This window comes from Lissotriton helveticus, chromosome 8 (genome assembly GCF_964261635.1).
Source record: "Lissotriton helveticus chromosome 8, aLisHel1.1, whole genome shotgun sequence".
Lineage (NCBI taxonomy): Eukaryota > Metazoa > Chordata > Amphibia > Caudata > Salamandridae > Lissotriton > Lissotriton helveticus.
Window position 1 is genome coordinate 16021156 of NC_136069.1, and position 25539 is coordinate 16046694.

The 25539-nt window shown below is 50.6% G+C and overlaps 1 protein-coding gene across 1 annotated transcript in view; it reads left to right on the forward strand.

Moving 5' to 3' along the window:
• SLC37A1 (solute carrier family 37 member 1) overlaps positions 1 to 25539 on the forward strand; it is a 273159-nt gene that overhangs the window by 94849 nt on the left and 152771 nt on the right. The window contains exon 3 of the mRNA XM_078656374.1: positions 4446 to 4527. Coding sequence (XP_078512500.1) covers positions 4446 to 4527 — 82 coding nt within the window. The remainder of the gene's footprint in view (positions 1 to 4445; positions 4528 to 25539) is intronic.

Consider the following 25539-nt stretch of genomic DNA (forward strand, 5'->3'; position numbering starts at 1 on the left):
ATGTCTGAAATGCCAGAAACCAGTTCCTGGAAGCTTGTTTCCGGTCCAGGGAAGGAATGGCTTGGCAGTTCGGGCTGGACTGTTCCCATGAGGCACAGGGTCAGACTGATTTGCATATGGCCATGTCTGAACTGATGTGGCAGAGTGGGCTAAAGAACGGTGATGGATTAAACCCAGATCTGTTGACTGGGTGTGAGTGTTTGATTGATTCAGATGCTCCGTCCATCACCACCCCCTTTTGTACCGCTTTTGGCTGCCATAAGTGTGGCAGGGTATGCTCAGACGTGAGTCCCTTGCTCACTTTGCCGCTGGATTCAAGCAAGCCGGGCTGAGGACGGCTGCAATGCCAGAAACCGGTCCTCGGAAGCTTGTTTCCGGTCCAGGGAAGACATGGCTTGGCAGTTCGGGCTGGACTGTTCCCATGAGGCACAGGGTCAGACTGATTTGCATATAGCCATGTCTGAACTGGGGTGACAGAGTGGGCTAAAGAATGGTGATGGTTTAAACCCAGATCTTTTGACTGGGTGTGAGTGTTTGATTGGTTCAGATGCTCCGTCCATCACCACCCCCTTTTGTACCACCATTGTATCAGAGCCACAAATGTGCAGTGGCTGCCTACCCTCGTGCTAATAAACACCACACTGTATCAGTCACGGACGTTAATATTATAATGACAGCCACGATTATGTGATCTAAAGGCCACAAACAGCCCCGCTTGCTCACACTGTGATGAGGATAGCCACGAGGCCATTATGCTATGACTCATCCAAGTATGACCTATATATGCCAAGATTGACCATTATTGTGCCAGTATGTCATCATGGGCATAATTGTGCCTGAGATGAACCCCTTGGCACATGAATCTGCTGTCCCCTTTCTCCAGGATTGGCTTGTAGGGTAAGACAATGTCTTTCAAGGAGGGGCAGAGCACCGGCTGCATACATAAGACATAGATAATAGCACAGATGTGTGCATGTGCATAGAGAAACATTTAAGAGAATACACATACAAACATGTGCACACTACACCCATTGCCTGAAACAAATCAGAATGTTAGACTAAGAGAGGCCCTGATAATGGTCTGTTGCCACTCCAAACATACAGAGATGTGTAGTGCTGACATCATCAAAGTTACTTATTGTGCTGGGCTGCGCTTCAGGGAGCTACTTCCAGTGTACTTAAGGCTGCCAGGAGCTCCTTAGACACCAAGATACTTGAGGGAGACCCCTACCCTGAAGTGACGCTGTCCTGCACCGAAACTGTCCTGCAGCCCAAACACTGAAGGCCTTAGACACCTGAGGGAGAACCCTGCCCTAGAGTGACGCTGTCATGCACCGAAACTCTCCTGCAGCCCAAACACCCAGGAGCCCTTTTCTTGACATGTTTGTTGCTGATGTTAACAGCACTGTGCTCCTGGGACTGGTCATGTAATTGGGTGACCAGGAATGTATTTTCGAGGAATTACTCCGCCCTGTGCTTTTTACGCAGGAGTTCTGTTTCTTGGTATGGTCCGTGTGAAGTCATTGCTATCAGTTCATAGAAATTGTGGCACATTTTCCAAATTCCGGAAGCAACAGCTGGTTTGACAGCTCCAGTGGGTGCAGTTACCCTCTCAAGAACCTGTTTGCAACCAAGGTCACACCTTGCACGAATAACTTTGGGATCTAAGGAATGTCTGAGGGTGCCGATGAGGAAAGGAATCCGGGCACAGGGAAGAAAATGCAGCAGGATGTCCATTCTGTTTATTCCCTTGGCCCATCCAACCTGTCCATTACTAACAGGTAGGGACTAAGCCCATTGCTTCCCAGAATGGGCAGAGTCCTTGTGTGGTCTACCTAGACGGCCCAATACCTTACAGCCCCACCTGGTCTGCCTGTTACTTTTAAACAGCCCCCTCACCACCCCATCCAGCCAGCCCATCACCTCCAGTTCAAGACTACCGGTCTTATCCAGACTCTGTCCCATGCATACAAAGACCTTCACATCTGTGCCATGCCTAGAAATACCTTCACATCTGTTCCATGCATACAATGACCTTCACATCTGTTTCATGGATACAATGACCTTCACATGCCGGTCTTATCCAGTCTCTGTTCCATTCATACAATGACCTTCACATCTGTTCCATGCATACAATGACCTCTACATCTGTTCCATGCATACAATGGCCTTCACATGCCAGTCTTGTCCAGTCTCTGTTCCATGCATACAATGACCTTCACATGCCAGTCTTGTCCAGTCTCTGTTCTATTAATGACCTTCACATTTTCTTTATGATGGTTACACTTTAGACTTTACAGTGTCAGCAGTTCTCTCTCAGTAGTGAATGGACAGACGTGAAGAGACACATTCATCTTACCTTTACCCATGTTTAATCAATCAAACATTTATAAAGCGCCTCAAATCCCCCATGAGGGTCTCGAGGCGCTGGAGGTGGTGGTTGCCGCGTGGTGGGTTGTTCATCCAGGATTCCTTTCCGGCATTGCTGGAGCGATGGGTGGTCTTGAGTGCAGGGGAAGGTTGTTCCATGCCTCAGCCGCCAGATGTGAGAAGGACGCCCTCCTCTGTGTCCTCGGTGGATTCATGGAGGGCGATGTACTGGATTTCTCCTGGACTTCTTTCCAGGACCCCATATCTGGGGGCTTATCCACCTTGTCAATCTCCCGCGTGTGTCATGGGTCACACCGACGGCGTGTGGCCGACAGTGTCGAGGTTGAATGGTGTCCTGTGGAGGCCATGGTGCGTGTTCATGGATTGGCGATTCTACCCCATGTTGTCTGGTTCTTCCCAGTGGACATGGCAGCCTGGGTGTTGCTGTTCCAGGGGTCGGTCTCCCGCCTCGCTCTGGTCTGTGATGCAGTGGAATGAGAGCTGGCTGCCTCACCCCCCTTCATCCACCTCTTCTGGTCTCCACAGACCCGAGGGAGGCAGAAGAACCGCCATAGTCCCCTGTTGGCATGGGTCTCTCCAGCCCCTTGCTGACTGCAGGACACGGGCCATGCTGACCGGTGGCTCGCTGTGAGGTCCCAGCTCCCATGGAGAGGGAGGAAAGGCACAGGTGGCAGAAGGGGGGAACAGCCATGACAACGCGGGGATTACCCCGCACTACCATTACAACGCGGGGATTACAACGAAAGTCGTTACAAAGACTTTCGCTGGAGGGCGCTGTTGGATAGGGAATAGTTTAATTTTCTATCCAACACCTTCCCTACTGTCAACGTGGGCTGGAGTTGGAATAGAAAAGTAAACTATTCCACTATCCAGCGCCCTCCCGCGAAAGTCATTCTAAACGACTTTTGTTGTACTCCCCGCGTTGTAATGGCATGCGGGGTGAACGCCCGCGTTGTAATGCCATACAAGCGGCAGAAGGACAGCTATTGGCGGTCTATGCCAAGGGTGGTGGGCGTGGGTGGGAGAAGGCCAGGTTACATTTGAAATTTGGCAAAGGGAGGAGACGAATGCAGATGATGGTGGGATGGACGGCAGGATTTTTTTTTAACATGAGTGGACGCTATGTTCTATAAATGTCCCTCATTACTCCTATGTCCACGCTTTGCTGTTGAAAACAAGAGCAGATTATTTGGGTAAGCCACGGACATAAGATAAAGCTGTAGTTAAGTAAGAAGTGAGTCACGTGGATGTTTTTCACCTTGGGGTTCTGAGTGACATCATCGACACCTCGCGCTTCTCTCTCATTGGCTGGTCCATCCATAATTCAGGAGGCATTAACAGATCTTAAGTGACCGCAGGGGTTTGAGATGCAGTTAGTGATGGTGAGTGTATGTGTGTGTTTGTGTGTGAGGGGTGTGTGTGTGTGTGTGTGTGTGTGTGTGTGGGTGCTTACGTGCGTGTGTGTGTGGGTGGGTGATTTTGTGTGTGTGTGTGGGTGGGTGCTTACGAGTGTGTGTGGGTGCGTGGGTGGTTTTGTGTGTGTGTGTATGTGGGTGGGTGGGTGCGTGGGTGGTTTTGTGTGTGTGTGTGTGTGTCTTTGTGTCTGAGGGGTGTGTGTGTGTGGGTGGGTGGGTGCTTACGTGCGTGTGTGTGTGGGTGGGTGGTTTTGTGTGTGTGTGTGTGTGTGTGGGTGGGTGCTTACGTGTGTGTGTGGGTGCGTGGGTGATTTTGTGTGTGCGTGTGTGTGCTCGTGTAGAACTGTAGATAAGTAAGAAGTGAGTCACGTGGATGTTTTTCACCTTGGGGTTCTGAGTGACATCATCAATGCCTCGCGCTTCTCTCTCATTGGCTGGTCCATCCATAATTCAGGAGGCATTAACAGATCTTAAGTGACCGCAGGGGTTTGGGATGCACTTGTGATGCTGCGTGTGTGCACGCGCACAGAATCCTGGTTTAAGTAAAGGCGGATTATCATCGCCTGCGTATAATCCACGCGCTGTGTGCACAAACCCTGTCTCATGGGTGACACTAAAGCTCTTTTTTGTCTCCTGCAGGTACAGAGCCTTCACCCTGGTGCTCACCTTCCTGCTGTACACCAGCTTCCACCTGTCCCGCAAGCCCATCAGCATTGTAAAGGTAAGGGGGGGCTTTGGACCTTGGCACGGGGCACCGTCCGTTCTTGTACCTCCCTTGGCACATAATGTTAAAATACATTATACGACAAGCAGGGCGCGTGGGAGGCACTCACGGGGCGGTGGAAAGCGAGAGGACTGCGGATTGGTGGGGTGCTAAGTGTGAGAAAACACATTATTTCATAAAATAAACATTTCTGAAGACCTTCAAAACACAGAGAGGGGGAGAGTGTGAGTGCTTTTTTGTCTGTGTGTATATAAAAAATCCTGGTGAAATCCGACAGACACCTCACCATACCCGACTGAAAGCACCTGGAACAACTATTTACCAGAAAGGACATCTTATGGGGGGGGGGTGGACAAAACCCCCCAAAATTTCCCCCCCTGGTTGGGCCGAAAGGCATGTAGGTGTGCCTGAAACGGTGGCCTTAGAGTGCTCTTTTGCATCTGAAATATCCTCCTAAATTGCCCCAAAACACCCAGAAAAGGAATAAAATATAAATATCCAGGGGGTTATTCACATACGATTAACAGATATAGATAAATATAAATCAGCTTTTACTTGATATGAAGTGGGACGTTTGGGGTGACTCAGGAAGGCGAGCTGAAGAACGTCGACCCCCTGTTGAAAATCCTTCCTCTTGTACATATTGCCCTGGATTTCTATGTCTGTCTTGTGTGATATTTGGTGTATTGTCACTCTCACTCAGTCATGTTACACACCCTTGTCACTTATGTGAGCACCTGTAAATATGAATCTGCATACTATGATTAAATAATTATCCGTTGCCCTATGAAGCTTGCTCCCATAACTGATTTGTTCATTTGACCAAATAATACCTAACCTTGTGTTACTGGACCTTCTCTGGCCAACTCTGAACCACTGTACTTACCGTCAATACTTAACCCCAGGTTCGCTTTACGGGGTACTCTTGTATCCCAATTCCCAAAACTACTTACAGAATTGACAGCACGAGTCTCGCTCCTTAACAGCCCGAGTTGGGGCTATAACACAGACCCCCTCCCTGTAAGGGGGCAGCACAAACCCCGCCCCCCTGTAAGGGGGCAGCACAGGCCCCGCCCTTGTAAGGGGGCCGTACAGACCCCGCCCCCTGTAAGGGGTCAGCACAGGCTCCGCCCCCTGTAAGGGGTCAGCACAGGCTCCGCCCCCTGTAAGGGGTCAGCACCGGCCACGCCCCCTGTAAAGGGGCAGCACGGGCCCCGCCCCTGTAAAGGGTCAGCACAGGCCCCGCCCTTGTAAGGGGGCAGCACAGACCCCGCCCCCTGTAAGGGGGCAGCACAGGCTCCGCCCCCTGTAAGGGGTCAGCACAGGCCCCACCCCTGTAAGGGCGCAGCACCGGCCACGCCCCCTGTAAAGGGGCAGCAGTCTGTGAACATCGCAACCCGCGCTCGGATTTTTGCGAGTCACTCGGACCAAACTCACCTCGATCCCGGAATGAGCCAGAAGCCATGAACCGTCGATTGATCTGACCGTTCATCCCTACGTTAATAGTCGATACAGCAACACGCTACTGGATTCTATCTGAATCATCGGCCCGACCTGTCCTCCACGACACGCGGACCTTTGGTCCTTTGCCCCTTCCCTTATGGTCCTGATGAAGACCCCACAGCAAGGTTAACCGATCCTGCAACCACTAGAGGGTCGAAACGTCGACTGTTTGTTTTTACTGTGGCAACGTCACGCCAGAAATTGTATATACACTGTACTCCTTGTCGTATGCCTTCTTTTGATTAATAATACTATGCGGCATGCAAGTTGTTGCTACTTTCTTGATAGCATAAATAAGTGCTTTAAAGATTGATTTTACTGTCACTTAATCCCACCACTGCACTATCTCCTCACCATCACGCTCCCTTTCCCTCCTCGGGGCACTGTATGACGTTAATACAGTTGATTGTTTTTGAAATGATGTATATCAAATATACTTTATCCCACTGTGAATTAAACTGTGTGGATAGAATCATTTGTTGTTGAGTAATTCCATTGATAAATTGTATGTAATCATTTCCTCAAATACACTGGGACCCTCTCCTCTCAGTACCTGTAAGGGGGCAGCACAGACCCCGCCCCCTGTAAGGGGTCAGCACAGGCTCCGCCCCCTGTAAAGGGTCAGCACAGGCCCCGCCCCTGTAAGGGCGCAGCACCGGCCACGCCCCCTGTAAAGGGGCAGCACGGGCCCCGCCCCCAGCCCCCTGGACTGTAAACTCTGGATAAGGAGGGGCCACAGGCACAGGGGTTCCCCCAGCAGGGCTCCAGCAGGATGTTTGTCCGGAGGAATGCGTCAGGGATCGGTCCCGGGGCCGGATTTTCCGGTTCCTGCTCCTGGCTCAGCTCCTGGACCGGCAGGTTCTCAACATCTGGGTCACAAAAGAGGAAACAAAAGAGCAGCCACGCCCCGGCCAGGCGAGTCCAGAGGCGCTGGCACTGCCTGTAGCCGTGCTGCACCTGCCGTCATGCCTGCTCCCTGTCTGTGTGCCTGCTCCCTGTCTGTGTCCCTGCTCCCTGCCTGTGTGCCTGCTCCCTGTCTGTGTGCCTGCTCCCTGTCTGTGTGCCTGCACCCTGTCATTGTCTCTGCTCCCTGTCTGTCTCCCTGCTCCCTGTATGTGTGCCTGCTCCCTGTCTGTGTGCCTGCACCCTGCCATTGTCTCTGCTCCCTGTCTGTGTCCCTGTTCCCTGTCTGTGTGCCTGCTTCCTGTCTGTGTGTCTGCTTCCTGTCTGTGTGCCTGCTCCCTGTCTGTGTGCCTGCACCCTGTCATTGTCTCTGCTCCCTGTCATTGTCTCTGCTCCCTGTCTGTGTCCCTGTTCCCTGTCTGTGTGCCTGCTCCCTGTCTGTGTGCCTGCTCCCTGTCTGTGTGCCTGCTCCCTGTCTGTGTGCCTGCTCCCTGTCTGTGTGCCTGCACCCTGTCTTTGTGTCTGCTCCCTGTCTGTGTCCCTGTTCCCTGTCTGTGTGCCTGCTCCCTGTATGTGTGCCTGCTCCCTGTATGTGTGCCTGCTCCCTGTATGTGTGCCTGCTCCTTGTCTGTGTCCCTGATCCCTGTCTATGTCCCTGCTCCCTTTATGTGTGCCTGCTCCCTGTCTGTGTGCCTGCTCCCTGTCTGTGTCCCTGATCCCTGTCTGTGTCCCTGCTCCCTGTATGTGTGCCTGCTCCCTGTCTGTGTGACTGCTCCCTGTCTGTGTGCCTGCACCCTGTCATTGTCTCTGCTCCCTGTCTGTGTCCCTGTTCCCTGTCTGTGTGCCTGCTTCCTGTCTGTGTGCCTGCTTCCTGTCTGTGTGTCTGCTTCCTGTCTGTGTGTCTGCTTCCTGTCTGTGTGTCTGCTTCCTGTCTGTGTGCCTGCTCCCTGTCTGTGTGCCTGCACCCTGTCATTGTCTCTGCTCCCTGTCTGTGTGCCTGCTCCCTGTCTGTGTGACTGCTCCCTGTCTGTGTGCCTGCACCCTGTCATTGTCTCTGCTCCCTGTCTGTGTGCCTGCTCCCTGTATGTGTGCCTGCTCCCTGTATGTGTGCCTGCTCCCTGTCTGTGTCCCTGATCCCTGTCTGTGTCCCTGATCCCTGTCTGTGTCCCTGATCCCTGTCTGTGTCCCTGATCCCTGTCTGTGTCCCTGCTCCCTGTATGTGTGCCTGCTCCCTGTCTGTGTGCCTGCACCCTGTCATTGTCTCTGCTCCCTGTCTGTGTGCCTGTTCCCTGGCTGTGTGTCTGCTCCCTGTCTGTGTGCCTGCTCCCTGTCTGTGTGCCTGTTCCCTGTCTGTGTGCCTGTTCCCTGTCTATGTGCCTGCTCCATGTCCGTGTCCCTGTTCCTGTCTGTGTGCCTGCTCCCTGTCTGTGTGCCTGCTCCCTGTCTGTGTGCCTGCTCCTTGTCTGTGTGTCTGCTCCCTGTCTGTGTAACTGCTCCCTGTCTCTGTGCCTGCACCCTGTCATTGTCTCTGCTCCCTGTCTGTGTCCCTGTTCCCTGTCTGTGTGCCTGCTCCCTGTATGTGTGCCTGCTCCCTGTATGTGTGCCTGCTCCCTGTCTGTGTCCCTGATCCCTGTCTGTGTCCCTGCTCCCTGTATGTGTGCCTGCTCCCTGTCTGTGTGCCTGCACCCTGTCATTGTCTCTGCTCCCTGTCTGTGTGCCTGTTCCCTGTCTGTGTGCCTGTTCCCTGTCTGTGTGTCTGCTCCCTGTCTGTGTGCCTGTTCCCTGTCTATGTGCCTGGCTCCCTGTCTGTGTCCCTGTTCCCTGTCTGTGTGCCTGCTCCCTGTCTGTGTGCCTGCTCCCTGTCTGTGTGCCTGCACCCTGTCATTGTCTCTGCTCCCTGTCTGTCTCCCTGCTCCCTGTATGTGTGCCTGCTCCCTGTCTGTGTCCCTGATCCCTGTCTGTGTCCCTGATCCCTGTCTGTGTCCCTGCTCCCTGTATGTGTGCCTGCTCCCTGTCTGTGTGCCTGCACCCTGCCATTGTCTCTGCTCCCTGTCTGTGTCCCTGTTCCCTGTCTGTGTGCCTGCTTCCTGTCTGTGTGTCTGCTTCCTGTCTGTGTGCCTGCTCCCTGTCTGTGTGCCTGCACCCTGTCATTGTCTCTGCTCCCTGTCATTGTCTCTGCTCCCTGTCTGTGTGCCTGCTCCCTGCCTGTGTGCCTGCTCCCTGCCTGTGTGCCTGCTCCCTGCCTGTGTGCCTGCTCCCTGCCTGTGTGCCTGCTCCCTGCCTGTGTGCCTGCTCCCTGTCTGTGTCCCTGCTCCCTGCCTGTGTGCCTGCTCCCTGCCTGTGTGCCTGCTCCCTGCCTGTGTCCCTGCTCCCTGTCTGTGTCCCTGCTCCCTGTCTGTGTCCCTGCTCCCTGTCTGTGTCCCTGCTCCCTGTCTGTGTCCCTGCTCCCTGTCTGTGTGCCTGCTCCCTGTCTGTGTGCCTGCTCCCTGTCTGTGTGCCTGCTCCCTGTCTGTGTGCCTGCTCCCTGTCTGTGTGCCTGCTCCCTGTCTGTGTGCCTGCTCCCTGTCTGTGTGCCTGCTCCCTGTCTGTGTGCCTGCTCCCTGTCTGTGTGCCTGCTCCCTGTCTGTGTGCCTGCTCCCTGTCTGTGTGCCTGCTCCCTGTCTGTGTGCCTGCTCCCTGTCTGTGTGCCTGCACCCTGTCTTTGTGTCTGCTCCCTGTCTGTGTCCCTGCTCCCTGTATGTGTGCCTGCTCCCTGTATGTGTGCCTGCTCCCTGTATGTGTGCCTGCTCCCTGTATGTGTGCCTGCTCCTTGTCTGTGTCCCTGATCCCTGTCTGTGTCCCTGCTCCCTTTATGTGTGCCTGCTCCCTGTCTGTGTGCCTGCACCCTGTCATTGTCTCTGCTCCCTGTCTGTGTCCCTGTTCCCTGTCTGTGTGCCTGCTCCCTGTCTGTGTGCCTGCTCCCTGTCTGTGTGCCTGCTCCCTGTCTGTGTGCCTGCTCCCTGTCATTGTCTCTGCTCCCTGTCTGTGTCCCTGTTCCCTGTCCGTGTGCCTGCTTCCTGTCTGTGTGCCTGCTTCCTGTCTGTGTGCCTGCTCCCTGTCTGTGTGCCTGCTCCCTGTCTGTGTCCCTGCTCCCTGTCTGTGTCCCTGCTCCCTGTCTGTGTGCCTGCTCCCTGTCTGTGTGCCTGCTCCCTGCCTGTGTGCCTGCTCCCTGCCTGTGTGCCTGCTCCCTGTCTGTGTGCCTGCTCCCTGTCTGTGTCCCTGCTCCCTGCCTGTGTGCCTGCTCCCTGCCTGTGTGCCTGCTCCCTGCCTGTGTCCCTGCTCCCTGTCTGTGTCCCTGCTCCCTGTCTGTGTCCCTGCTCCCTGTCTGTGTCCCTGCTCCCTGTCTGTGTGCCTGCTCCCTGTCTGTGTGCCTGCTCCCTGTCTGTGTGCCTGCTCCCTGTCTGTGTGCCTGCTCCCTGTCTGTGTCCCTGCTTCCTGTCTGTGTGCCTGCTCCCTGTCTGTGTGCCTGCTCCCTGTCTGTGTGCCTGCTCCCTGTCTGTGTGCCTGCTCCCTGTCTGTGTGCCTGCTCCCTGTCTGTGTGCCTGCTCCCTGTCTGTGTGCCTGCTCCCTGTCTGTGTGCCTGCTCCCTGTCTGTGTGCCTGCTCCCTGTCTGTGTGCCTGCTCCCTGTCTGTGTGCCTGCACCCTGTCTTTGTGTCTGCTCCCTGTCTGTGTCCCTGCTCCCTGTATGTGTGCCTGCTCCCTGTATGTGTGCCTGCTCCCTGTATGTGTGCCTGCTCCCTGTATGTGTGCCTGCTCCTTGTCTGTGTCCCTGATCCCTGTCTGTGTCCCTGCTCCCTTTATGTGTGCCTGCTCCCTTTATGTGTGCCTGCTCCCTGTCTGTGTGCCTGCACCCTGTCATTGTCTCTGCTCCCTGTCTGTGTCCCTGTTCCCTGTCTGTGTGCCTGCTCCCTGTCTGTGTGCCTGCTCCCTGTCTGTGTGCCTGCTCCCTGTCTGTGTGCCTGCTCCCTGTCATTGTCTCTGCTCCCTGTCTGTGTCCCTGTTCCCTGTCCGTGTGCCTGCTTCCTGTCTGTGTGCCTGCTTCCTGTCTGTGTGCCTGCTCCCTGTCTGTGTGCCTGCTCCCTGTCTGTGTCCCTGCTCCCTGTCTGTGTCCCTGCTCCCTGTCTGTGTGCCTGCTCCCTGTCTGTGTGCCTGCTCCCTGCCTGTGTGCCTGCTCCCTGTCTGTGTGCCTGCTCCCTGTCTGTGTCCCTGCTCCCTGCCTGTGTGCCTGCTCCCTGCCTGTGTGCCTGCTCCCTGCCTGTGTCCCTGCTCCCTGTCTGTGTCCCTGCTCCCTGTCTGTGTCCCTGCTCCCTGTCTGTGTCCCTGCTCCCTGTCTGTGTGCCTGCTCCCTGTCTGTGTGCCTGCTCCCTGTCTGTGTGCCTGCTCCCTGTCTGTGTGCCTGCTCCCTGTCTGTGTGCCTGCTCCCTGTCTGTGTCCCTGCTTCCTGTCTGTGTGCCTGCTCCCTGTCTGTGTGCCTGCTCCCTGTCTGTGTGCCTGCTCCCTGTCTGTGTGCCTGCTCCCTGTCTGTGTGCCTGCTCCCTGTCTGTGTGCCTGCTCCCTGTCTGTGTGCCTGCTCCCTGTCTGTGTGCCTGCTCCCTGTCTGTGTGCCTGCTCCCTGTCTGTGTGCCTGCTTCTTCTTTTTGCCAAGTATTTTTTATTAACATTTTCTTAAGAGAAGCACATTGCATGATAGTACATGTAAATTGGCATTGTTTTGTGTGTTTCCGATCTGTGGAACCACGGTCATCTCTCTGGGGTGATAGTTATCTAATACATAGTATAATTGCTGCCATAAACGGTATCACCCAACTTTGCATGTCCTTTCTCATGAAGATACAATCAAGACAGTGTTTCTTGTTGCCATAATATCAGCCCAGCGGGTGAATGAGCTGCAAGCTCTTTTTAGGTCTCGTGACCTATCAATGCGCATGCGCATTGAGAGAAGCGAGACTATAGGGCTTTAAACAAAGTTTACCTAACTGCGGCGATTTGGTGCTGTGCCCGTGGCTTTTAGGTCAATGTGCAAGCGCATTGACCTAAAATGCGCGTGCACATCACCAAATCGCCGTCTGTTCCCTCAGCCGCACTCCTCCCACACCTTTGAAGTGAAGCTTAGCTTCACTTCAAAGGCCCCGGCTGCTTCACACCCTCATGCCGCTCTCCCCGCTCCGCCCCCTCCCCTGCCGCCGTGTGCATTTCTCCTCCCCCCCCTCCCCACAGCAATGCCCTCCGTCTTGTTTCCTTTCTTGTTTTTCTTTCAGGTGAGATATCTTTTCCATCATTTGCGATAATACAGTTCTCATATGCATTTTTTAATTATTAGCAGCATATACACAGGCGCCCCTTCGGCGCTTTTGCTCTCAACCCTACTATCCTGTCAGCCGCATCTCTATAAGTTACTCGAAGCATGGCCTGACATGTGCACAGCTTATTCCGGCACCACCATCCTGCCAGACGCTTCTGCTTTGTTCGCCCACCGCATGTCCCTATTTGTGCACATTTTACTTTCGTGCATACCCTTACCCGCAGCCTCTCCTTCCCCACTTCTGCCTTTTCGGGTCTCGCGCTCACCGCAGACCCCTTCACATGACTCACACCCACCTTTTTTTCAGGTTACCATGCCATTCCCCACCTATCCCCCAGTCATTTCCGGGTAGGACGCGTGCACCCAGTGGACTCTCGGCCTTGGCCCGCTTATTCTGCCAGCCGCTTCTGCTTTGGTCGCCCACCGCATGGCCCCATTTGTGCACATTCACTTTCGTGCACACCCTTACCCGCAGCCTCTCCTTCCCGACTTCTGCCTTTTCGGGTCTCGCGCTCACCGCAGACCCCTTCACATGGCTCACACCCACATTTTTTTCAGGTTACCATGCCAGGTTACCTCACTCACCCTCAACCCCTCACCCTCACTCACCCTCAACCCCTCACCCTCACTCACCCTCAACCCCTCACCCTCACTCACCCTCACCCACCCTCAACCCCTCACCCTCACTCACCCTCACTCACCCTCAACCCCTCACCCTCACTCACCCTCAATCCCTCACCCTCACCCTCAATCCCTCACCCTCACTCACCCTCACTCACCCTCAACCCCTCACCCTCACTCACCCTCAACCCCTCACCCTCACTCACCCTCAACCCCTCACCCTCACTCACCCTCACTCACCCTCAACCCCTCACCCTCACTCACCCTCAATCCCTCACCCTCACCCTCAATCCCTCACCCTCACTCACCCTCACTCACCCTCAACCCCTCACCCTCACTCACCCTCAACCCCTCACCCTCACTCACCCTCAACCCCTCACCCTCACTCACCCTCACTCACCCTCATTCACCCTCACCCTCACTCACCCTCACTCACCCTCACCCTCACTCACCCTCACCCTCACTCACCCTCACCCTCACTCACCCTCCACCCCTCACCCTCACCCTCACTCACCCTCCCTCACCCTCACCCTCACTCACCCTCACCCTCACTCACCCTCACCCTCATTCACCCTCACTCACCCTCACCCTCACTCACCCTCACTCACCCTCACCCTCACTCACCCTCAACCTCACTCACCCTCAACCCCTCACCCTCACCCTCACCCTCACCCTCACCCTCACTCACCCTCACTCACCCTCACTCACCCTCACCCTCACTCACCCTCACCCTCACTCACCCTCAACCCCTCACCCTCACTCACCCTCACCCTCATTCACCCTCACCTCACTCACCCTCAACCCCTCACCCTCACTCACCCTCAACCCCTCACCCTCACTCACCCTCAACCCCTCACCCTCAACCCCTCACTCACCCTCACTCACCCTCACTCACCCTCACTCTCACTCACCCTCAACCCCTCACCCTCACTCACCCTCACCCTCACTCACCCTCACCCTCACTCACCCTCAACCCCTCACCCTCACCCTCACTCACCCTCACCCTCACCCACCCTCAACCCCTCACCCTCACTCACCCTCAACCCCTCACCCTCACTCACCCTCAACCCCTCAACCACCCTCACTCACCCTCACCCTCACTCACCCTCAAACCCTCACCCTCACTCACCCTCACCCTCACTCACCCTCAACCCCTCACCCTCACTCACCCTCAACCCCTCACCCTCAACCCCTCACTCACCCTCCCTCAACCCCTCACCCTCACTCACCCTCAAACCCTCACTCACCCTCACCCTCACTCACCCTCACTCACCCTCACTCACCCTCACTCACCCTCACTCACCCTCACTCACCCTCACTCACCCTCACTCACCCTCACTCACCCTCACCCCCTCACCCTCACCCCCTCACTCACCCTCCACCCCTCACCCTCACTCACCCTCACTCACCCTCACCCTCACTCACCCTCACCCTCACCCTCACTCACCCTCAACCCCTCACCCTCACCCACCCTCACCCTCAACCCCTCACCCTCAACCCCTCACCCTCAACCCCTCACCCTCACTCACCCTCAACCCCTCACCCTCACCCTCACCCACCCTCACCCTCACTCACCCTCAACCCCTCACCCTCACCCACCCTCACCCTCAACCCCTCACCCTCAACCCCTCCACCCTCAACCCCTCACCCTCACTCACCCTCACTCACCCTCAACCCCTCACCCTCACTCACCCTCAACCCCTCACCCTCACTCACCCTCAACCCCTCACCCTCAACCCCTCACCCTCACTCACCCTCACAACACATATTGTGTTACAATAGGTGTCACATTTGCGAAAGATAAAACTATTGGCATTGTAAATAACAAAGCTATTAATTCGCTATTTTCAAAACAAGCACATAAATAAAAAATGTGTCCTTTACAATACCAATAGCTCAAACTTTCCTAATGCGAGACCTATTGCATTGCTGTGCTTCTCTCCCCTGCTGCACTCTCCTGCTCTCTAGAGATGTGGCCTAACGACCAGAGCTGCCATCTAAGTGACGTAAATACAAAACATGTTGCATTCCAAATGCTATAGGTGTCACATTCGCGAAAGTTATAACTATTGGCATTGTAAATGACAAAGCCATCAATTTAGCAATTTTAAAAACCAACAAATAAATAAAATATGTCTTTTACAAGACCAATAACTCCAACTTTTCTAATGCGAGACCTATTGCATTTCCAATGCTTGTTTAGGTCGAGCGACCTATCTCAATGCGCATGCGCATTGAGGGGGAGCTCGATATATAGCGTCTTAAACAGAGCTTACCGAGATCAGGCGATTCCCAGGCGATTTCTTGCAGTGCATGTGAAAGCGCGTGCACAATGCCACCAGCTGCTTGCCTCGCATTATCACATCAAAGGCGGCCGCATCTCAGGCCCCTGCTGCTGCACACCCTCATGCTGCTCTCCCCGCTCCGCCCCCTCCCCTGCCCGCCGTGTCGCATTTCTCCTCCGCCGGCCGTACTTTCACTTTGACGGCCATAGGCCGTCTCTCGTGTTTCTCCTTGTCATCCTAGTGTCTGTGGTGCAGAGGCAGTCCCCAGTTTAGATATGCAGAAACCTTCTGTTGCACCCAAATTAGGAATATTCAATCACCTGCTAAAATATTGAAAATATTGAAAAACGTATTCAAACACGTACTCTGGAAAATGGTGGAATCCAGTTTCTACCGGTTTATTTATTCAGTCGTGGTACTTCATTTAAAAGCGTCCTTCAAAAGTACTGCAATGCCCGTCAGGAAGGCTTGCTGCCTGTTCCCGGTATGTTCAGTCTCCTCTCCTCCATTAATCATGATGTTAATGCTCGCCTTCTGATGCTGTCTCAAGCCCTGCTCCTCTGAGCGTGGGATAGCAGTATTCAACAGCGGGGGCGCAGCCTTTGTGAACATTCCACGCCAAACGGGTGCTCTCGAGCCCCGACTACCTGTGGCACTATTGTGTAATAGGGCCGCCTGCCCCCCCCCCCCCTGTCAATGCCACGCAGCGGATAAAACGGGACAGCGTCCTTCGCCTTTGCGAGTGATGGCGCAGTTTGCAAAAAAAATATTTAAATCGATCTGGCCCGGATGCATATGCCTAAACATTAGATCAATGCAAGAGTTTGCAAGCTAGCTAAGTTCCTTTTAAAATCTATTTATTTTAAAAACTCTGGAAAATGTCTAGTTGATGCTTTTAAAATAACGTTATACAAAGAACATCAATGCAGGGCTGTCTTTCTCTCTGAAACACGAGTTATAGTTTTTGTACTTACTGGTCTGTGATTTATTGTAGATTTTAATTGGATTTCTTTTCAGGCTGTTTCCCACATTACATGTGAAGTTTTAATATTGCGCCGTCATGTCACTTCACTTTAAACTATGTTACGATACACACAACCGCCCTATTCCACGTTTTGTTAGGCTACCTTTGCTACATATAGGCGAGTTTGTTTTACTTGGCCAAATTGACTGAAAGGTGTTGCTGATAGTATGGCTTATAGAGGGAAAAACAGGAGATTCAAGAATATCGAGAAAACTTGCAGGTTAGTAGTGTCCGGATAGTGGTCTTCAACATTTTTAATCCCGTGCCCCTCCAGTGTAAACGAAAAATGTTTTCACAAATACTCCTTTAAATTGTCATTGTTTAAATGTCTAATCTTAATTAAACATTGCAGTTAAGTTTTGTCAAACTTTTAAAAATGCAAATACATGCTTGCCAAACATACTATTATTTGGTCAGCCAGGCCTAATGTGCAAAAGTTTCCATAGCGTGATTATCAGACATGGGGGTGGGGTTTTGAAGAATATTTGGAGTCTCTTCCTTTTTGACACATACCTGCAGCTAGGATAACAAGTATTGGCATAGCCAATAGGTTTCGTCTTTGGGACCTTATAAGTGCTTAGCCATGCAACACTTGATGTTGCTGCACCAAGGATATTGTGCTGGATAACTAAATACTTATAAGGTCCCAAAGGCGAGACCTATTGGCTATGCCAATGCTTGTTTCTTTTTTTTTTTATAATTTCAAAACCTTTATTATGGAAAAAGGTACGGTACATCAGTGCAATAAGTACGTCCAATACGGTGACAGATAATCACATATGCGAAAATGCACCTTCCCGTACATGCTGTTGATCGTTTGCAAAATAAACAAAACCAAGTTTAACCCCTTCCATGCTGCCGTCGGCCATTAGTCGACGGCAACGCTACCTCGCTGGTGCTGCTGTCGGCCAATGGCCGACGCGGCCCCGCCTGTTTTGCGGAAGTGCCGCAGTTCCGCAAAATCGCAGGTGCAGTAGAGGGGTTAAGTAACAACTTCCCCACCTCCCCTCACATAATATAGCGTCCTATGCCAACATCATCTGTTCAGATAATAGCAATGCGACAGGTGTTACAATATGCAGGACTTGTGTTAGACGGAGCTTGCCCGGTCTGCACCCCTGTGGTGCACCTGTGCCTCCTCCCAGCTTGGTTATCCCTTCGATCTAGCCCCAGTCACTCCAGTGTGTACTGTGAATCTTCCGGTGTAGTCAGTCCGCGTGGGCCTGTCTCAATCTGCAACAATGTGCGTGAAAGCGTAGATGTACACAGGTAGTGAACAGCAGGAGTGTTCCCGGCTGGTGTGTCCCCAGTCTCCCCTGATCTCTCCGCCTCGTCCCCTTGTTGTCTTAGGGGGTAGGATGTAAGTGGCCCCAAACGTCTTTTGGGCGCGACTTAGGTGGGAGTAGCTCTGCATATGTGTGTAATTGGTCTTGCCACGTGGTCATGGTCAATATCCACGACTTGAATTTGGGGGCGCGTCCCCGACCCCATCTGCATGCCACCTGGCGCTTGGCCAGGAGTAGGCTCAGTGCCAGAAACTTTTTGTGTATGGTCGTAGTGCTGTGCGTGAAGCCTAACAGCGCCACCAGTGGGCACGGCGTTATCGACACCCCCAACATATCCAACAGGCCCACAAAAACCTCCGTCCAGTATTGGGCAACTCTGGGGCAGGTCCATGCCAGGTGGAAAAAACCTGCTCCTTCCCTCCCACAGCGGTTCCAACAATCATTATCTCTGAGGCGGAACCTATACATCTTAGCAGGGGTATAGTATAAGCGGTGTAGGAATTTGAAATGTGCATAAACAAAGAGATTCTATCAATGTGTGGTGGTTTAATTTTAATTTTTATTCTTGTGGGTGATGAAAAAAATAAACTCTCTCTTCGGGTGGTAAAGATGAGAGCACAATGTGCTTGTTAAAATACCCCTCACACACTAAAAAAATCCTTTAGTGTCATGCTTCATCATTGGGGTCTTCCCGTCCCTCTACGGGGCGGGGCGTGCTACGACCTGACGAACTACGCGGGAGCACTTTTAAAGTGACAGAGGCTATGTGACAGTGCAAGGTGAGTGGTGTCAGTGAAGTGTAGGGACCTAATCATGTGTCGAAATTAAAAAGCTAAAAATCCTCTGGCTAGTGGAAAAAAATGATTTATTCACTTCCCTAGCTGGGGACGTTAAGAAGGGGGTTTTGAGGTAGAGCAATTAGCTAACTACCTGGTCTACATGTTTCGTAAGCAGTCCCCTACTGCTTACTCATCAGGACCTTCTAATGGCCCCTACTAGAAAATGCTCGGTTTCTAAGTATGATATGCCTACAGTCCTAAAAACTAGCAGTAAAAATTCACTGGTAGTTTTAGCTTCAGGGCATGAGCTGGCCCTAGTGAAGCAAGATAAAATTTATCAAAAAAGTTGACCTAAATGTGGTCTTGCTGTGGCGCATGTTGTATGCCCCATGAGCTGACAGATGGTAGGTGTTCACCGCGGTAATAATGTCCGCATAAGTACAATGCCTTACTCCTACCCGTGCTGCCGCATTCAGCTGCCAGCTGAGGGGTATTTTAACAAGCACATTGTGCTCTCATCTTTACCACCCGAAGAGAGAGTTTATTTTTTTCATCACCCACAAGAATAAAAATTAAAATTAAACCACCACACATTGATAGAATCTCTTTGTTTATGCATATCGAATTGGAGGGTGATTCTGTCAATACCTCTACACTTCCTCTATTGTTTTGGAATTTGAAATGTGCCAGTCGTAACCTAGAGTTGCCCGTAACTGCATCTGTTTGTGTGCAGCTGACCTCCCACTGTTCATCCGTCAGCGGCGCGTCAAGGTCCCCATCCTAGTCTGCACGCGCCCGCAGTGTGGTAGTCAATGGCGCATTCTGCACATGTTTGTAAAGTAGTGATACGACATGCTGCGGGGCATCTTTTTGCAGGATAGCGTGGAAGGGTGCAAGGGTGTCGGGTTCGTCCGGGAAGCAGGGGGTGACCGCACAAACGCTTTGTCGAAGCCGGGTGTACAGGAAGGTGTCCATTATTGTGGGTGAGTGTTCCCCAAAGAATTGATGTATTGTGCGGAACTGCCCTTGGACGTACAGTTCTTCCCAGGTGCGGTATTCAAGTCTAGTTAGCATCTTGCGACAGATCTCCTCACAGGTGACCTGCAGTCGGGGGTCATTCGTCAGAGTCATCCGTGGCGAATACATGAACGGGTTCCCCATAGCGCAGGCCCGGCGTTTCCACGCCGCCGCCGTGCAATCAACAGTGGATGGGTCGCGTTCTCTCTCCCCCACACACATGAAGATACACCCTGATGCGTTCACAGGGATCATGTATCCATCTTCCACCGCCAGGTGTGCCATATAGGGTGGTGGGTGGAACCAATAAGCGGCGAAGTGGCCTTGTGCGCAGTCGTAATACCGCTCAAAGTTGGGGACCTCATAGCCCCCTTGGTAATATGGCAACATTAGCGTATCGAGACTGATTCTGGCCTGCTTCCCGCCCCATATGAGCCGTGTCAATTGGATCCTGAGAGCGCGGAAAAAATGCTGTCCCGGGTTATGTCTGTGTGCCTGCTCCCTGTCTGTGTGCCTGCTCCCTGTCTGTGTGCCTGCTCCCTGTCTGTGTGCCTGCTCCCTGTCTGTGGCCCTGCTCCTTGTCTGTGTGCCTACTTCTTGCCTTGTGTGCCTGCAAGTTGTCTTCTTTGTGCCTGCCCCCTGGGCGCATCTGTCTCGTGTTGGAGTTTGCCAGCTGTACTTTGCTGCTAGCGTGTGTATCTCAGGGCATGAGCCCTAAAACAAGTCTTGGCAAAACCAACAGGTCAGGCCTTAGGAAGCATATTCATGTTTCAGAAACAAATGCAATATGTAATAAAGAATGCGGTCCTTGCAGGTGACAGGTGCGCCGATGAGATGTGTGACGTCACGCCCTGGGTGTGCCTGGCCGCCCGGCTGGAGGTCAATTCAATTTCAAAGCTTTATTCGGTGTGTAATAACAACCATATAAGCATACATAAAAACATAGATTACAGCTTCCGTTTCATACTTTGGCAATAATACTTAGCAAGAGGAACTAATCAAGGATATGTGCAAAATTGCAAGATAACAATATTCAAAATGTGTAAATTAAGCAATAAAGGGCCATATATATCAAGGCCAAATGGGTTCGCAAACGCCGAAATTCGCAGAATTTCGGCGTTTGCGAGCCCATTTTCGCAAAATGGTATGTATGAAACAATTTGGGTGCAAAATAACGGAATCGCAAAATTTGCCATTCCTTATTTTGCGATTGCATTTAAGGAATTGCAAATTTTGCGATTCCTTAAAAGCAATGTATCAAGGAAAAAAAAATTCAAAAATGCCCTTAAGGAATCGCAAATTACCCCCAACTTCTAGTTGGTGGTAAGTTGAGAATTCTCTTAAAAAAGCATTTTTTTTAAAATCAAAAGGTGCCATGTGACGCTCATACATGCCCTTGGGGCATGTATGTGCGCCATATGCGCACCCATGTCATTTTCAGGGGTGCGGCAGGGTGTTCTTGAGACACCCCTGCACCCTTGAAATTATTCTCAATTTGCGATTAGCAAATTGCGAATCGCAAATTGAGAATAATTTCACATTCATTCCTATGGGCCTCCTGGCCCATAGATATGAATGGGAAATTATTCTTTAATTGTGATTAACAATTTGCTAATCGCAATTAAGGAATTTTAAGAAATCGCTAAAAAAAGCGATTTTCTACATACATACCATTTTGCGATTTCTAAATAGCGATTCCTTAAAAATCGCTATTTGAGAATCGCAAAAGGGTATCTTGATACATCTGGCCCTAAGTGACTTGTGCATACAATATACAATGTACATAACCAACAATAATCACCCTGAAAGGTTTAAGCCTTATCAAATATGTAACTTCCACAATGAAACCTTTTGTGATTATGAAAATATCAAACAGATATAATCACGAAGAGCCTGTATTAGCATTGTGTGTCATGTGCAAATTACGCTATAAAGTGTCGTGTATAAAGTGGCTAGTGCATACAACATGCAGGGTTATAGTAGATAACGTTGTATATATGTGTGCAAATCATGCTATAAAGTATCACATACCAACTCAATTTCTTTTTATGCGAGTTAAGCGTAAAGTGCAGGATACCTTTAAATAAGGAACTCCAAATCATATAGGGCCCGATTCAGAGAACAAACTTGAGACAAAATCCTAAACTGACTACTTTTGGTATTCACAGAAGTTAGGATTTTGTCTTAAGTTTGTCTTAGGGTTTTGTCTTAAGTTTGTCTTAGGATTTTGTCTTAAGACACACTTAAGACAGACTTAAGACAAACTTGAGACAAAATCCTAACTTCTGTGAATACCAAAAGTAGTAAGTTTAGGATTTTGTCTTAAGTTAGTTCTGTGAATCGGGCCCATAGACTTTAAGGAACAATTGATTTCCTAGCAGCAATGCATTTTAAAATATAAGATGCCACATAAAAGCAAACATCCAAACTTCCCAATGAGGATATTAACCTCAGAGCATTTTTGGTGGATCGAACATGATATTTTAAAAATAACTGTTTCAAATAAAATGTCCTTAAAAAGTGATAAAATGTACAAAACATTAAAAAATGGCAGGAACTTTGCGTGGACATATTGTCACATGGACATAGTAAACTGGTGCTTCTTTTCATAGTCGGAAACGCCACTAGATGGCGAACAATCCCTAGCCTGAAGCGTGTCAAAACAAAACTCTGGGAGGTTATTGTTACTTCATTTAGATATGGCTGAAAACCTGTTTTAAGATTCAGTTGCTGATAAAATACAACAGTAGGTTGTAACCTAATTAATCTGCCTCTTATCTCTCTTTTATGGGCCAGAAATGTTTCTTTAAGCTCTTTTTTAGCAATTGAGGCTGCATATTCTGGTTGAGTAAAAATATTACAATTAAATAAAAAACTGAACCAGTGATGAATGAAGCTTAGCCAGGGGATACGTGAACAGTGGTCGAGCTTCAGGCAATCTTTAATGATGCGTTGTGCAAATACAGTTTCATCTTTATCCCAGATAGAGCGCCATAATAAGAGGGGACGGAGTGCAGCCAAATCTGAGATATAATTTAAACCCACTTCCTGGTGTATTAATTCTGTGGAAGCCGATGGTGGGGCACTCAGCAAACGTTTAAGAAATGTATTTTCGTCTTGCTGCAATGACTTCATGATGGTGGCCCTAAACTCCTGCACCGTAAAGAGCAGAAGATACACATCTAGCATTATATATAGTCACCATATCTTTGAGTCTTCGTGTTCCCACTTTTGCAGAAAATCTGAAAATACTATTGGTGTTCCTACTCATTTTGTGACGAATATTAACATATTCGTGTGACCATTTCCCATTTCCTGCAAATGTTACACCATTACAAATGTCTTAGATTTATTAATTCGAAGTTTCCTGCCATTAATAAAAAATGTAAATTATCGATAAGACGCTGGAGGCTAATAAGGGTACGTGATAATAAAACCGCATCATCTGCGTATAATAAAATTGGGACAGCCTGGCCCTCAATTAGGGGGGCATCCGCAGGAGTTTGTTTTAGTACTATGTCCACTTGATTAATAAACAGTGAAAACAAAAGTGGAGCAAGTACACAACATGTCGGATGCCACTTTTAACCTTAAACAAGGGGGTACATTCACCTGCTGGGCCGTAGCGCACTTTACTAGACAGTTTCTCAGAGACCCTTGCCAAAAAATATACAATTTCTTTCGGGGCGCCGGTGTCCAGTAATATTTGCCACAGTATGGAGCGGTCCACGAGATCAAAAGCGCTACTAAGGTCCGCAAAACTTAAAAACTATTTGCCCCCTTTGGCCAGTGTGTATTTACTAATGAGAAGGTCCAAATTAGCACACTGTTCCAGTGTGCCTAGACCCTTCCTAAACCCGTATTGGGCCGGTGAGAGGATTTTGTTGTCTTGGACCCACGCTTCAAGCCTTTTCAACATAACCCTACTCATTACTTTAAGTGACGAGTCCAGAAGCGGTATGGGTCGGTAATTACAGGGCTCGTATTTAGAGCCTTTTTTAAAAAGGGGAATAATTAGTGATTGGCCCCATGTTGGCGGAAACTGGCCTTCTACAGCGGTGTTAAAAATCCTTACTAAAATCGGGGCCCATAGATCCATTTCTCTCCTATATAAGATCAATCAGCACCCCATCAGGCCCTGGGGCCGTGCCCCCTTTACTATCTGCTAGCCCTTCATAGATTTCTTCTATATTTATCAATAGGGGTAGTGTGGGCCAGATGGAGTCAGATAATAGATTAATATCAATCCCATCAGGGTTAAAAATGAATGTATAATGTTCAATCCAAGCATCACTATTTACATGCGAAATAAGGTCTGGTCGACTATCATCCTTTAAAAAAGGGCAATTGACCTCCTCCCAGAACAATTTACTATTATTAGTAGCTGCTGCTAGACTAAATTTGTCCCATGCTTCATCTTGCAATTCTTTTTTACGAATCCCAATAATGCGTTTATAGTTGAAGAGTAAATCTCTGATATGCTCCTTGTTACGAGGTTTAGTTCCTAATGCTATCTTCAGATTGTGTAGGGCCTGGGTACAACTCCTATTAAACCAGCCTGTATGTGTCTGTTTCCTGGCACTGTGCTTCTTGGTAAGAAGCCCTTCTATAAATACATTGATCTTAAGAAAATTGGAAATCAGGGAACTTGAATCAGCCTCCTCGCTTAAGCAGTGATCTATTTCCTGTTTACAGTTAACAATCACTTCCTTTTGTGTTTTATTTGGATCAACACCTGCCCATTTTAACCTCATGCCATTTGATCTTATAGGAATAATGTCAGTAATACAATTTGCATTATTAGGTTGTCTATTCCCCCAACATAACAGGGCTAACAAAATACTATTATGGTCACTGACCACCTGTTCCGTGATCCATAAATTAGTATAATCGCTATTACATGATATCAAAACATGATCTATAGTTGTAGACGCACCCCTGCCCGTGAAAGTTGGACATATAATATTATTCCTATTCTTGGTGCAGCTTAAAAGTTTAAGATCATATTTAGCTAACATAGAATTTAATGCTGTATCATATTCACCATGGGGGAAATGCATAAAGTCGACATCTTCATCTGGGGTGTAAAGCCACAGGTTTTAGTATGGACCAGTGGACACATTTGGACGTTAAAGTCTCCCATCCAGAGGATAATCACTTGCCTATTTGGTACTGCCAATGCCCTGTCTATTTCCTTTTCTATATTATAAATAGCACATCCTCTATTATTGCTAAAATTGTTATTATAAAAGTTAATTAGGAGCAAATCTTCGCCCCTACTAAATCTAAGTCTCATTACCTCATTGTCCTCCCTCGCTTCCATTACTTACGTAGTCGAGGCAACCCTGCTTCACCAGACACCCATACCACGTGATTTTATCACGCGGGGGCTGTAAGTAGCCCCCACCCCCCTCAAACCTCCTGTTTTTCTTTTGTCTCACCTGTTGAGACGCGCGTACCACGCGCTGGCCGTTTGCGGTGCAGCGGTCTTCTTTCTTTGCTTGTCGGGGCGATGCCTTTGTGGCCCGGTTTGTGTCCCGCAGCCGGGAGGGTTCGGCCTAAGCGGTGGATGCTCTCTCTTGCCCTTGGCCTCGCGGGCTTCTGTATGCCTTTCCTCCCTTCCCTCTTCTTCTCCGCTTCCTGCTTCGGGTCCGTTCCTTGGGGGCTCCGGTGATTCTGGTGGCTCCGGTTTGGCCTCGTGCCTCCTGGTTTCCTCTCCTGGTGGAGATGAGGTCGGATGTGGAATGGTTCCTGCCTCTGTCTCCGTCCCCGTTGGTGTTCCCGGTGTTGTAGAGGGATGTTCTGGTCAGGATGTTCTTAGCGGCTTGGAGGTTGAACGCTTAGGTTTGCTGAGTAAGGGTGTTCCGGCTGGCTTGGCCTCTGCAGGCGGCTAGGCGCCCGTCTACCAACAAGTCTTACCTGAGACACTGGCTTTCTTTCAGTCGGTGGTGTCGTGACCGGGGTTTGGACCCTTCTTCCTCTTCTTTGTTTGAGGTGATGCTTTTTCTCCAGGAGGGTGCTGCTTTGGGCTTGAAGGTTTCTTCTCTTCGGTTGCAGTGGGGTTCGATTAGGGCGTTCCAGAACTCTTGGGGCAATCTCTCCGATCCTGATAAATTGGTTGGCCCCCTTTTTAAGGGTTTGTGTAATGTTCTCTGTTGGAAAGGCGACCCCAGGGGAGACAGAAGGTGTCTGACTGTCCGCCCCGAGACCCACCTCTCCGTATGGAACAGGCCGAGCGCCGTAGGGAGG